The following is a 15,083-nucleotide window of genomic DNA, read 5'->3' on the forward strand; positions in this document are numbered from 1 at the left end:
GCTGCCTCTCACTCCCTGTGGCAAAGCTATGTCTGTCTCCCTGTGGCATAGCTATCTCTCTCTCCCTGTGCCATAGCTATCTCTCTCTCCCTGTGCCATAGCTAGGTCTCTCTCCCTGTGGCATAGCTAGGTCTCTCTCCCTGTGGCAAAGCTATGTCTGTCTCCCTGTGGCATAGCTAGGTCTCTCTCCCTGTGGCATAGCTAGGTCTCTCTCCCTGTGGCATAGCTAGGTCTCTCTCCCTGTGGCATAGCTAGGTCTCTCTCCCTGTGGCATAGCTAGGTCTCTCTCCCTGTGGCATAGCTATCTCTCTCTCCCTGTGGCATAGCTAGGTCTCTTTCCCTGTGGCATAGCTATCTCTTTCCCTGTAGCATAGCTATCTCTCTCCCTGTGGCATAGCTAGGTCTCTCTCCCTGTGGCATAGCTATCTCTCTCTCCATGTGGCATAGCTAGGTCTCTCTCCCTGTGGCATAGCTAGGTCTCTCTCCCTGTGGCATAGCTAGGTCTCTCTCCCTGTGGCATAGCTAGGTCTCTCTCCCTGTGGCATAGCTAGGTCTCTCTCCCTGTGGCATAGCTAGGTCTCTCTCCCTGTGGCATAGCTAGGTCTCTCTCCCTGTGGCATAGCTAGGTCTCTCTCCCTGTGGCATAGCTAGGTCTCTCTCCCTGTGGCATAGCTAGGTCTCTCTCCTTGTGGCATAGCTATGTCTCTCTCCCTGTGGCATAGCTAGGTCTCTCTCCCTGTGGCATAGCTAGGTCTCTCTCCCTGTGGCATAGCTATGTCTCTCTCCCTGTGGCATAGCTATGTCTCTCTCCCTGTGGCATAGCTAGGTCTCTCTCCCTGTGGCACAGCTATCTCTCTCTCCCTGTGGCATAGCTATCTCTCTCTCCCTGTGGCATAGCTATCTCTCTCTCCCTGTGGCATAGCTAGGTCTCTCTCCCTGTGGCATAGCTAGGTCTCTCTCCCTGTGGCATAGCTAGGTCTCTCTCCCTGTGGCATAGCTAGGTCTCTCTCCCTGTGGCATAGCTAGGTCTCTCTCCCTGTGGCATAGCTAGGTCTCTCTCCTTGTGGCATAGCTATGTCTCTCTCCCTGTGGCATAGCTAGGTCTCTGTCCCTGTGGCATAGCTAGGTCTCTGTCCCTGTGGCATAGCTAGGTCTCTGTCCCTGTGGCATAGCTATGTCTCTCTCCCTGTGGCATAGCTATGTCTCTCTCCCTGTGGCATAGCTAGGTCTCTGTCCCTGTGGCATAGCTATGTCTCTCTCCCTATGGCATAGCTAGGTCTCTCTCCCTGTGGCATAGCTAGGTCTCTCTCCCTGTGGCATAGCTAGGTCTCTCTCCCTGTGGCATAGCTAGGTCTTTCTCCCTGTGGCATAGCTAGGTCTTTCTCCCTGTGGCATAGCTAGGTCTTTCTCCCTGTGGCATAGCTAGGTCTCTCTCTCCCTGTGGCATAGCTAGGTCTCTCTCCCTGTGGCATAGCTAAGTCTCTCTCCCTGTGGCATAGCTAGGTCTCTCTCCTTGTGGCATAGCTTGGTCTCTCTCCTTGTGGCATAGCTTGGTCTCTCTCCCTGTGGCATAGCTTGGTCTCTCTCCCTGTGGCATAGCTAGGTCTCTCTCCCTGTGGCATAGCTATCTCTCTCTCCCTGTGGCATAGCTATGTCTCTCTCCCTGTGGCATAGCTAGGTCTCTCTCCCTGTGGCATAGCTAGGTCTCTCTCCCTGTGGCATAGCTAGGTCTCTCTCCCTGTGGCATAGCTAGGTCTCTCTCCCTGTGGCATAGCTAGGTCTCTCTCCCTGTGGCATAGCTATCTCTCCTTGTGGCATAGCTATGAATCTCTCCTTGTGGCATAGCTATGAATCTCTCCCTGTGGCATAGCTAGGTCTCTGTCCCTGTGGCATAGCTAGGTCTCTGTCCCTGTGGCATAGCTATCTCTCTCTCCCTGTGGCATAGCTATCTCTCTCTCCCTGTGGCATAGCTGTCTCTCTCCCTGTGGCATAGCTGTCTCTCTCCCTGTGGCATAGCTAGGTCTCTGTCCCTGTGGCATAGCTAGGTCTCTGTCCCTGTGGCATAGCTAGGTCTCTCTCCTTGTGGCATAGCTATGAATCTCTCCCTGTGGCATAGCTAGGTCTCTGTCCCTGTGGCATAGCTATCTCTCTCTCCCTGTGGCATAGCTATCTCTCTCTCCCTGTGGCATAGCTGTCTCTCTCTCCCTGTGGCATAGCTGTCTCTCTCCCTGAGGCATAGCTAGGTCTCTGTCCCTGTGGCATAGCTATCTCTCTCTCCCTGTGGCATAGCTATGTCTCTCTATCCCTTTCCTTGATCCTTCCATTCTCTCTTACATCTTCTGTTACACTGTCAATCTCTGCTGTTCCCTTGACCCTATTCCTCACATTTTCCCCCCCCCCCCTTTTCCCCACTCCCACTCTCTTGGTGTTGTGTCTGTGTGTTCTCAGTAGGGAGGCTGGATCTTTTGAGTACAGGAAGAGAAGCTGGCACACACATACACACACGCTGAGAAACCCAAAACACAGCCGTTCCCACAGCTGCCCAATCAGGCAGTGTTGGCTAGGAAAACACACTTACTCATGCGCACACACATCAACACATTCTCATTGCAGAACAATCACACTGCCTTGTCTCACTCACACAAACTCATTCCCAGTATCGCAAGGTCTCACACACTGCTTTCCACACAAACAAACCTAAGGGTAACCTCATTAACCCTAAAACACAAACAAACCCCACATAACTACAAGAGCAGGGGTGTATTTATTAGTCGGATTCCGTTGCGAAACTGTTTACCGTTTACTCTAGGAAGCAAACAGAACCAAATGGGCAGGGACCTGCCTGAATTTGTCCAATAGAAACTTAGAGTAAACAGTTTCTGTTGCTAAACGCTTTGCAACTGACTAAGGAATACACCACTGGTGTTCCACATGGTCAAGTGCAGTGCTCTCACCTCGTTCAATATGTCTGCATATTCAGCCAATCAAATTGTACCTATTCATGTTAGCAGTAGGCCTATGTGGATACTCCTTTTCCACACAAGGAAAAACACTGGATGTTAAACAGTATAAAACATTTATTCAATCAGTCTGAAGAACCAGCAAAGCCCCAACTCCCTTATTTCCAGAGTGATAATATCCCATTAAAATAGCATATGTAGAATTCCCTATACATAATCCAATGCATCAACAACAACAAAGAGCACAGACAATATACTTACAGTATATTTAGTTTGGACAAACGTAAACCAATAAAAACAACAAAAAACATTTTGCACACAAAGACATACGACCCAAATACAACCAATAAAAACATTGTATGAAACACAATAAGAATGGAATTCTTAGTCTTCCCTCAGTTCATGGATTTAGAGACCAAGTACCGATTATGTAGAGTACATGCCAGGTCTGCTTAGAGTAGGGTAAGGGTTAGGGTTAGGGTTAGGGTAAGGGTTAGAGTAGGGTAAGGGTTAGGGTTAGGGTAAGGGCTGCAAAATTACAGGAACTTTCAATACATTCCCTGGTTTTCCAGAAATCCTGGTTGGAGGGCTCCATATTTCCTTATTCCCTTCAGATTCTGTGAATCCACCAACCGGGATGTCTGGAAAAACAGGGAATTTATTGAAAGTTCCTGGAGTTTTGCAACCCTAGTAGGGATGTACAACTGAGGGCTCTACACCCCAGCTACAACTAGTACTACTAGGACCACACAGTCCTGCTTCATCTCTCCGTGGTACTTAACTGACCCATTCATATAAGTGATTGACTAGCGAGTCTAGACCGTAGACGTCTGGTTATCCAGGTATTCAGTGCTTTCAGAAAGTATTATCAGCCTTATTCTAAAATGGATTAATTAAATAATAATCCTCATCAAGCTTACACAATATCCCATGATGTCAGAGTGAAAACAGGTTTATATACATTTTTGCAAATCTATAAAAAACAGAAATACCTTATATACATAAGTATTCAGACCCTTTGCGATGAGACTCGAAATTGAGCTCAGGTGCATCCTGTTTCCAATGATCATCCTTGAGATGTTTCTACAACTTGACTGGAGTCCATCTACGGTAAATTCAATTGATTGGACATGATTTGGAAATGCACACACCTGTCTATATAAGGTCCCACAGTTGACAGTGCATGTCAGAGTAAAAACCAAGCCATGAGGTCGAAGGAATTGTCCGTAGAGCTCCGAGACAGGATTGTGTCGAGGAAAAGATATGGGGAAGGGTACCAAAACATTTCTGTAGTGTTGAAGGTCCCCAATAACACAGTGACCTCCATCATTCTTAAATGGAAGAAGTTTGGAACCACCAAGACTCTTCCTAGAGCTGGCCACCCGGCCAAACTGAGAAATCTGGAGAGAAGGGCCTTGGTCAGGGAGGTGACCAAGAACACTGACAGAGTTCCTCTGTGAAGATGGGAGAACCTTCCAGAAGAACAACCTTTTTTCAGAACTCCACCAATCAGGCCTTTATGGTAGAGTAGCTAGACGGAAGCCACTCCTCAGTAAAAGGTACATGACAGCCCGCTTGGAGTTTGCCAAAAGGCACCCAAAGGACTATCAGATCATGAGAAACAAGATTCTCTGTTCTGATAAAACCAAGACTGAACTCTTTGGCCTGAATGCCAAGCATCATGTCTGGATGAAACCTGACACCATCCCTACGGTGAAGCATGGTGGTGGCAGCATCATGCTGTGGGGATGTTTTTCAGCGGCAGGGACTGGGAGACTAGTCAGGATTGAGGGTAAGATGAACTGAGCAAAGTACAGAGAGATCCTTGATGAAGTCCTGAGCGCTCTGGTGCAGGTTCTCAGTCTGAGGCAAAGGTTCACCTTCCAACAGGATAATGACCCTAAGCACACAGCCAAGACAATGCAGGAGTGGCTTCGGGAGAAGTCTCTGGACTTGAACCCGATCTAACATCTCTGGAGAGACCTTAAAAATAGCTGTGCGGCAACGTTCCCATCCAACCTGACAGAGTTTGAGAAGATCTGCAGAGAAGAATGGGAGAAACTCCCCAAATACAGGTGTGACAAGCTTGTAGCGTCCTACCCAAGAAGACTCGAGGCTGTAATCGCTGCCAAAGGTGCTTCAACAAAGTACTGAGTAAAGGGTCTGAATACCTGAAATGTGATATTTCCATTTATTTTAATTTTATAAATGTACAAAAAAATTAAAAAATAAACCTCTCTTTGCTTTGTCATTCTGGGGTATTGTGTGTAGATTGATGAGGAAAAGAAACAATTTAATACATTTTAGTGTAAGGCTGTAACGTAACAAAATGTGGAAAAACTCAAGGGGTCTGAAAACTTTCCAAATGCACTGTACATCAGTCTAGTTAAAAGAGAAGGATAACAACCCAACAGATACTGTGGCTACCAGGAACAGTTGTTCACCCCTAGTTCACAGGGTACCATAGTGATGAGGACAGACAAGTCAACTATAAAGGTGAGGGGGTCTCAAACCCCACTAGAGGCGGGATCATCCTGCCCTGTTAGTTAGAGCGATTCAACCAATAGCAGCACATTGATGCTGAGCAAAAAAACTCCCACTGGGTAAAAGAGACTACTGTGATTGACAGGGCAGGACTGTCCCGCCCATGGTTGAGTTCTCAGGTGGCACTAATGATGTCCCAGACTAGGACAGAAGGCACTAAAAGGAAGTGGTGGAGGGAGAAAGATGAGGAAGATGCCCCTAACCACTGATACAGGGTCAGATATTTATTCATAATTTTTCATCCCCCGTTGCTAGGGTACTCTGATCCTAGATCTGTGATTAGGGACAGCTTCTGCCTTGAGGAGAAAGTCTTCTTAAACCCTTGGTGGTTAGGAGTGATCATGAATCATTTACAATATGAGTAACAATATCAGTGATTGACAGCCTGACCATGATAGGGTCAAGAAGCCTGTTCTCTCTCCCTTGTAACCATTGGTGTGCGAGTCTCCAGCCACTTAGATTTCGATGAGCTTATAGGATTGCACGCCTTGATTGACAGATGCAAATCTCCAGAACAGGAAAAACCGGATGAGACTGGTCACAATGCCTGGCGTGTTTGGAACCTGGAACACACAAACAAACACACAGAGGTTAAAGCCTGGCGGGTAGGAGCGTTGGGCCAGTAACCGAAAGGTTGCTGGATCGAATCCCCAAGCTGACAAGGTAAAAATCTGTCGTTCTGCCCCTAAGCAAGGCAGTTAACCCCCTGTTCCCCGGGCGCCGAAGACCTGGATGTCGATTAAGGCAGTTCTCCGCACCGCTCTGATTGAGGGGTTGGGTTAAATGTGGGAGACACATTTCAGTTGTACAACTGAATAGGTATCCCCCTTTCCCTAAAGGTAATTTACAATCATTTAACAGTCCCCTTCCATCTAGCCCCTACCATGTCTCACATAGTCTATTCAGACCCCTTGACTTTTTCCACATTTTGTTACTTTACAGCCTCATTCTAAAATGGATTAAATACATTTTTTTTCTCTTCAATCTACACACAATACCCCATAATGACAAAGCAAGAACTAGATTAAAAAAACAAAAAAACAAATACCTTACTTACGTAAGTATTCAGACCCTTTGCTATGAGACAGAAAGAAATTGAGCTCAGGTGCATCCTGTTTCCATTGATCATCCTTGAGATGTTTCTACAACTTGATTGTTGTCAACCTGTGGTAAATTCAATTGATTGGACATGATTTGGAAAGGCACACCTGTCTATATAAGGTCCCACAGTTGACAGTGCATGTCAGTGCAAAAACCAAGCCATGAGGTCAAAGGAATTGTCCGTAGAGATCTGAGACAGGACTGTGTCAAGCAACAAATCTGGGAAGGGTACCAAACCATTTATGCAGCATTGAAGGTCCCCAAGAACACAGTGACCTCCATCATTCTTAAATGGAAGAATTTTGGAACCACCAAGACTCTTCCTAGAGTTGGCCACTTGGCCAAAATGAGCAGTCGGGGGAGAAGAGCCTTGGTCAGGGAGGTGACCAAGAACACTCTGACATAGCTCCAGAGTTCCTCTGTGGAGATGGGAGAATCTTCCAGAAGGATAACCATCTCTGCAGCACTCCACCAAATCAGGGTTTTATGGTATCGTGGCCAGATGGAAGCCACTCCTCAGTAAAAGGCACATGACAGCCTGCTTGGAGTTTGCCAAAATGCACCTAAAGACTCAGACCATGAGAAACAAGATTCTCTACTCAGATGAAACCAAGATTGAACTATTTGGCCTGAATGCCAAGCGTTACGTCTGGTGGAAACCTGGCACCATCCCTACGGTGAAACATTGTGGTGGCAGCATCATGCTGTGAGGATGTTTTTCAGCGGCAGGGACTGGGAGACTAGTCAGGTTCGAGGGAAAGATGAACGTAGCAAAGTACAGAGAGATCCTTGATGAAAACCTGCACCAGAGCGCTCAGGACCTTCTAACAGGACAACAACACTGCCAAGACAATGCAGAAGTGGCTTCGGGACAAGTCACTGAATGTCCTTGAGTGGCCCAGCCTGAGCCCAGACTTGAACCCGATCAAACATCTCTGGAGAGACCTGAAAATAGCTGTGCAGCGACATTCCCCATCCAACCTGACAGAGCTGATCTGCAGAGAAGAATGAGAGAAACTCCTCAGATACAGGTGTGCCAAGCTTGTAGTGTCATACCCAAGAAGACCCGAGGCTATAATCGCTGCCAAAGTACAGAGTAAAGGGTCTGAATACTTATGTAAATGTGATAATTTAGTTGTGTATTTTTTATAAATTAATACAGTTGCAAAAATGTCTATAAAACTTGTTTTTGCTTTGTCATTATGGGGTATTCTATGTAGGTTGATGAGGGGAAAAAATTATTTTATACATTTCAAAATAAGGCTGTAACGTGGAAAAAGTCAAGGGGTCTGAATACTTTCCGAATGCACTGTATACACACACACCATGATATAGTAGTCTTGCAGCTGTAGTCCATAGAGCGTCCAGGATGTTGAGGTGAGGAAGGTAGCTACAGTCAAAGAGAAGGACAAACGCTCCACACTACCAGTACGCACGATCTCCATCTGACAGAGAGGAGAGGGGGCGAGAGAGGAGAGGGGGCGAGAGAGGAGAGGGGGCGAGAGAGGAGAGGGGGCGAGAGAGGAGAGGGGGCGAGAGAGGAGAGGGGGCGAGAGAGGAGAGGGGGCGAGAGAGGAGAGGGGGCGAGAGAGGAGAGGGGGCGAGAGAGGAGAGGGGGCGAGAGAGGAGAAGGGGCGAGAGAGGAGAAGGGGCGAGAGAGGAGAGAGGAGAGAGAGGGAAAGGGGTAGAGAGAGGGGGAGAGAGAGAGAGGGAGAGGGAGAGGGGGAGAGAGAGAGGGGGAGAGAGAGAGAGGGAGAGGGGGAGAGAGGGAGAGGAGGTGATGAATTGACACAGTTCCAACATATCCAGAAAGAGTAGAAGGGATAAAACACAAACCCAGAACAACAGGAAGAAAAGATGAGAGAAAGGCAGGAAATAGACACAGGATGATATGAGGAGACAGACAGAGGGAGAATGAGACAAACAGGAAGGTGGAGGGCAGGGCTGTACAATTCATCCAATTCCCATCAAAATCGCAATATTGACATGTGCAATATCCATATAGGAAGACATCCATATTGCAATATTTAGAAACGCCACGTGTAACATCCGTTTTTATAGTTCACTCAGTTTGTCTCTCTTCCTCTCCCTTCTTGCAGCTGCTTCCCACACACCAAGCCCTGCCCCGTCACTCAAGCAGCACACTTCCTATTCCCTCCCAGGCCCACCCATGGCTGAGCCCCTGCCCAGTCATGTGAAATCCATAGATTAGGGCCTAATGAATTTATTTCAATTCGCTGATTTCCTTATATGAACTGTAACTCAGTTGTTGCATATTGAGTTTAGATTTTTGTTCCGTATATATTGCAATATTTGCACTAGAGGTCGACCGATTATGATTTTTCAACGCCGATACCGTTTATTGGAGGACCAAAAAAGCCGATACCGATTAATCAGCCGATTTTTATTTATTTATTTGTAATAATGACAATTACAACAATACTGAATGAAGACTTATTTTAACTTAATATATTACATCAATAAAATCAATTTAGCCTCAAATAAATAATGAAACATGTTCAATTTGGTTTAAATAATGCAAAAACAAAGTGTTGGAGAAGAAAGTAAAAGTGCAATATGTGCCATGTAAAAAATCTAACGTTTAAGTTCCTTGCTCAGAACATGAGAACATATAAAAGCTGGTGGTTCCTTTTAACATGAGTCTTCAATATTCCCAGGTAAGAAGTTTTAGGTTGTAGTTATTATAGGACTATTTCTCTCTATACCATTTGTATTTCATATACCTTTGACTATTGGATGTTCTTATAGGCACTTTAGTATTGCCAGTGTAACAGTATAGCTTCCGTCCCTCTCCTCGCTCCTACCTGGGCTCGAACCAGGAACACATCAACAACAGCCACCCTCGAAGCAGCGTTACCCATGCAGAGCAAGGGGAACAACCACTCCAAGTCTCAGAGCGAATGACGTTTGAAACGCTATTAGCGCGCACCCCGCTAACTAGCTAGCCATTTCACATCGGTTACACCAGCCTAATCTCGGGAGTTGATAGGCTTGAATTCATAAACAGCAGAGCTGCTGGCAAAACGCACAAAAGTGCTGTTTGAATGAATGCTTACGAGCCTGCTGGTGCCTACCATCGCTCAGTCAGACTGCTCTATCAAATCATAGACTTAATTATAACATAATAACAGAAATACGAGCCTTAGGTCATTAATATGGTCGAATCCGGAAACTATCATCTCGAAAACAAAACGTTTATTCTTTCAGTGAAGTACGGAACCGTTCCGTATTTTATCTAACGGGTGGCATTCATAAGTCTAAATATTCCTGTTACATTGCACAACCTTCAATGTTACATAATTACGTAAAATTCTGGCAAATTAGTTCGCAATGAGCCAGGCGGCCCAAACTGTTGCATATACTCTGACTCTGCGTGCAATGAACGCAAGTGACACAATTTCACCTGGTTAATATTGCCTGTTAACCTGGATTTCTTTTAGCTAAATATGCAGGTTTAAAAATATATACTTGTGTGTTGATTTTAAGAAAGGCATTGATGTTTATGGTTAGGTACACGTTGGAGCAACGACAGTCCTTTTTCGCGAATGCGCACCGCATCGATTATATGCAACGCAGAACACGCTAGATAAACTAGTAATATCATCAACCATGTGTAGTTATAACTAGTGATTATGATTGATTGATTAATTGTTTTTTATAAGTTAAGTTTAATGCTAGCTAGCAACTTACCTTGGCTTCTTACTGCATTTGCGTAACAGGTAGGCTCCTCGTGAGGCAGGTGGTTAGAGCGTTGGACTAGTTAACCGCAAGGTTGCAAGATTGAATCCCTGAGCTGACAAGGTAAAGATCTGTCGTTCTTCCCCTGAATAAGGCAGTTAACCCACCGTTCCTAGGCCGTCATTGAAAATAAGAATGTGTTCTTAACTGACTTGCCAAGTTAAATAAAGGTGTAAAAAAAAATGTAAAAAATGTAAAAAATATATATTTTTTAAATCGCCAAAATCGGCGTCCAAAATTACCGATTTCCAATTGTTATGAAAACTTGAAATCGGCCTTAATTAATCGGCCATTACGATTAATCGGTCGACCTCTAATTTGCACCCCCCAAAAAATAAGCACAATTCGACTTTTTGCCCATATCATGCAGCCCGGGCGGAGGAATAAACAGGAACACAGAGACAACAGAGGGAAAGAGAGGAGTCAAAGGGCAAGGGGAGAGAGAGTGATTAGAGGTGGTCATGTTCTGAACATGGAATCTTATTGGCCTGTTGTTGGTCTACCTTACATATTTATGTATGTGTATGTGAGGAATCTGAGTATAGTGGGTATCAGGGTGGTAGGTATCAGAACATTGGAAAAATAGGTCTGTTTGCCAGGCTAGTGAGTGTATGTTATCTGAACGTTGTATTAAAGTTGTATAAAAGTTTCTTCACCAGTGCGTGGAAGAATGTGTCCAATGTGTGGACATAGGGTGCATATTGTATAAACACTGTGTCAGAAAAGGTTTGCATATTTACCAGGTCAGCGAGTGGACTCAGGTACATGCTGATAGTGAACAGGCTGCAGGTGAGACCTAGCTGGGCCAGCTGAGACTCTCCCTGAGGCAGGAGAACACTGAAGTACAGCCAGCCTCCACAGACCACTCCTCCTGCTAGTAACGTCTGAGAGGTCACTCGCCTCTGGAACGAACACGCACACAAGTTTACTAGTTTTAAACATTTTGGCACACACCCTAAAACTAGGCTTCAAGCAGTGAACCAGTGGGCAGATATACTAAAAGTGTACTTCAAACCCTAACGGAAAAATACAAACAATGAACTAAAGCAAACAAACCTGGAATATCTACAGAAAAACATCATTATGATATCTACCAGACCATCTCGAAAACAAACGAATGCACTCCTGGGGGATTCAGGTCTGGCCGTATCTATGCGATAAGTAACTATAAAACACTGTGGTCAGCTCACCTTGTCATTGGTGTAGTGGCAGGAGGAGAGACTATAAAACACTGTGGTCAGCTCACCTTGTCAATGGTGTAGTGGCAGGAGGAGAGACTATAAAACACTGTGGTCAGCTCACCTTGTCATTGGTGTAGTGGCAGGAGGAGAGACTATAAAACACTGTGGTCAGCTCACCTTGTCATTGGTGTAGTGGCAGTAGGAGAGACTATAAAACACTGTGGTCAGCTCACCTTGTCATTGGTGTAGTGGCAGGAGGAGAGACTATAAAACACTGTGGTCAGCTCACCTTGTCATTGGTGTAGTGGCATTAGGAGAGACTATAAAACACTGTGGTCAGCTCACCTTGTCATTGGTGTAGTGGCAGTAGGAGAGACTATAAAACACTGTGGTCAGCTCACCTTGTCATTGGTGTAGTGGCATTAGGAGAGACTATAAAACACTGTGGTCAGCTCACCTTGTCATTGGTGTAGTGGCATTAGGAGAGACTATAAAACACTGTGGTCAGCTCACCTTGTCATTGGTGTAGTGGCATTAGGAGAGACTATAAAACACTGTGGTCAGCTCACCTTGTCATTGGTGTAGTGGCAGTAGGAGAGACTATAAAACACTGTGGTCAGCTCACCTTGTAATTGGTGTAGTGGCATTAGGAGAGACTATAAAACACTGTGGTCAGCTCACCTTGTCATTGGTGTAGTGGCATTAGGAGAGACTATAAAACACTGTGGTCAGCTCACCTTGTCATTGGTGTAGTGGCAGTAGGAGAGACTATAAAACACTGTGGTCAGCTCACCTTGTCATTGGTGTAGTGGCAGTAGGAGAGACTATAAAACACTGTGGTCAGCTCACCTTGTCATTGGTGTAGTGGCAGTAGGAGAGACTATAAAACACTGTGGTCAGCTCACCTTGTAATTGGTGTAGTGGCATTAGGAGAGACTATAAAACACTGTGGTCAGCTCACCTTGTCATTGGTGTAGTGGCAGTAGGAGAGACTATAAAACACTGTGGTCAGCTCACCTTGTCATTGGTGTAGTGGCAGTAGGAGAGGATGTAGAGGGACTGTAGACAGGCTCCTATGGTGTTAACCAGGACCAGAGTCCCATCCGTCTTCAGTATTCCATAATACAGCCAGCCCAGGTTACTATAGAGACAGACAAGACATTAGCTCAGTGGGCTAACACAGTATGACTTGTGCAGATGACCCGGGTTTGATTAGTGGTCACTGGCACGTTGCCTAGGCACCACACACACAGCTTACTTGAGGCATGTGGTGAGGAAGGGGAGGAACTGGACGTTATCTGCACTTTTGGAAGCTCTCATCTTCTTCAGGTCCGTCCTGACAGAGGATCACACACACACACACACAAATCTAGCATAAGAAAAAAGGAAGGAACTGAACTAAAACATGATTTTATTATCACCTGTCCTGAGTATTCTATTTACACAAGCCTCGGGCATTGAACGAATAACTAAGCAAATATTTAATTAACTCATATCTGTGAGATAAGGGTGGACCAACACCTAGCTAGCTAACCAACACCTAGCTAGCTATGTTTCCGCAGTTTAATGCAATACAAACAAGCAAATTAGAACTGAATTTGGTCTCTGCCCAAGTTTGCGATGTTGGCAATAAAGAACAGTTATCTAGCTAACGTTAGCTACTTAGCCAGATCGTTTCTCTGAAAAGCAGAAAGCTGTCAAACTTACAGTCCAGTCGAGAACATCCCGACTGTAAATACGATGCACGCCCATGATAGAAACTGCAAAAACTCCATAGATCGGAAAACGGAATATGTGATGCACTACCTAGATAGCTAGGTATGTGTCTAAATTGTGAGTAATTTCGCTATGAATATCAAATCAGCTATCGTGCAAATTGTTGACATCTGCATCAGCGACTCAACGTTGACGTCGTTCTAACTACACTGTATTTCCGTGTTTGTAATTAGGGGCGTATTCATTACGCCAATTCTGTTGCAAAACGTTTCTTTTACGGTAGCAAGCAGAACGAAACGGGGAGAGACCTAACTTCATGTGTCCAATAAAAACTCTCGTTTTGCTCTGTTTGCTTTTGTTTGGTTCTTTAACGGTAAACGGTTTCCTTAATGAATACGCCACAGTATGCTGAAAGAATTCTGCACTCTGATTGGCAGATAAGGATGAGAGGATGGAGAGGTTTCCACCAATGATATGATGGTCAATATGACGTTGGATGATTTCGCTCGTAATCCAGCAAGGACTTTAGGTACAGGTACCCCCCCAAAAAGAGGGTCCATTTGCTACTTTTGTGTGATTACCTGCCATCGGAGTATTTAGAAATATATGGCTCAAACAATCAATTAATCAAATGTATTTGATAAAGTCCATTTTACAACAGCAGTTACCTGTCAAATGTGTATTTTTTATTTAACCTTTATTTAACTAGGCAATTCAGTTAAGAACAAATTCTTATTTACATTGACGGCCTAGGAACACTGGGTTAACTGCCTTGTTCAAGGGCAGAATGACAGATTTTTACCTTGTCAGCTCGGATTCTGTATCTGTGCTCCATAATAGCTGTATATAACTCCCATCCTTAGCAAATAATATCCTAATGACATATTCCTCTATGGGACAGACAAGACGACAGTCAGAATACTGGGATGTCTAGTAGTGTAGTCTGGGCATCACACAGTGTGCAGTTTCCAACCCAGAGACATGCTGGGTTGGAATGAATGACATCCTCTTCTGTATCATCACTGAGATCCAATATAAATACCCAAATATAGCCTGGAATGTTGTAAACAGTGTAACTTTATACCACATACACCCTCTTCACAATATGCACCTTTATGTTATGTAGGATAATAATGAGCAATAGGGTTTTGTACATTGTGAGGGGGAACTCATCTCAGTCACTACAGTGTGAAGTGGAATTGCTCCTAATTCACGTTTTGCCTGTGTAGTAAACATTTCCAGGTGAACAAAAAGGAGAGCAGTTGTAGATGAAGTCAATCAAAAATCAACCCTGTTAATTACACGTTGCAACAGGGAGACACCACCCAGCATTGAAGCAGAGAAAATGTCTAACTGGCCTCTTGGAGACAGTCCTTTAATATCTTAATCAGACAGCACCAAATGTCCTGGAAACAGCAGCCTGAGAGGCTTGTAGGAAGTCAAAACAAAAAGGCAACGACCTTGTCAGCTGCTACAGAATCACACAGTGTTCAGAACGTCATCAATACAATACAACAGTGAATAATCAGCATGTCCTCAGTCCTTGTACTTGGACCTCCATTCTTTCGTCAATCACTGTCAACTGATATGGGAATAATCCATAACATTCATTATCAGGTCTAATGACCATCAACCCACACTAGCATTTCGCTACACCTGCAAAAACATCTGCTAAATATGTGTACGTGACCAATAAAATTTGATTTGATCAACACACTAGTGACCGTCAGCCCACACTAGTGACCGTCAGCCCACACTAGTGACCGTCAGCCCACACTAGTGACCGTCAGCCCACACTAGTGACCGTCAGCCCACACTAGTG

At 45.0% G+C, this 15,083-nt stretch overlaps 1 protein-coding gene across 1 annotated transcript; it reads right to left on the reverse strand.

The window, feature by feature from the left end:
• Positions 1-5,238: 5,238 nt before the first annotated feature.
• Positions 5,239-13,475, reverse strand: LOC120047780 (sugar transporter SWEET1-like). The gene is made up of 6 exons (XM_038993331.1): positions 13,253-13,475; positions 12,804-12,881; positions 12,563-12,686; positions 11,105-11,266; positions 7,931-8,050; positions 5,239-6,067 (listed from the first exon to the last, which is right to left on the reverse strand). The coding sequence occupies exons 1-6, from the start codon at positions 13,318-13,320 to the stop codon at positions 5,960-5,962; spliced, it is 660 nt and encodes a 219-aa protein (XP_038849259.1). The 5' UTR covers positions 13,321-13,475; the 3' UTR covers positions 5,239-5,959.
• Between the last annotated feature and the right edge of the window lie 1,608 nt (positions 13,476-15,083).

Source organism: Salvelinus namaycush, chromosome 5 (genome assembly GCF_016432855.1).
Source record: "Salvelinus namaycush isolate Seneca chromosome 5, SaNama_1.0, whole genome shotgun sequence".
Classification (NCBI taxonomy): domain Eukaryota; kingdom Metazoa; phylum Chordata; class Actinopteri; order Salmoniformes; family Salmonidae; genus Salvelinus; species Salvelinus namaycush.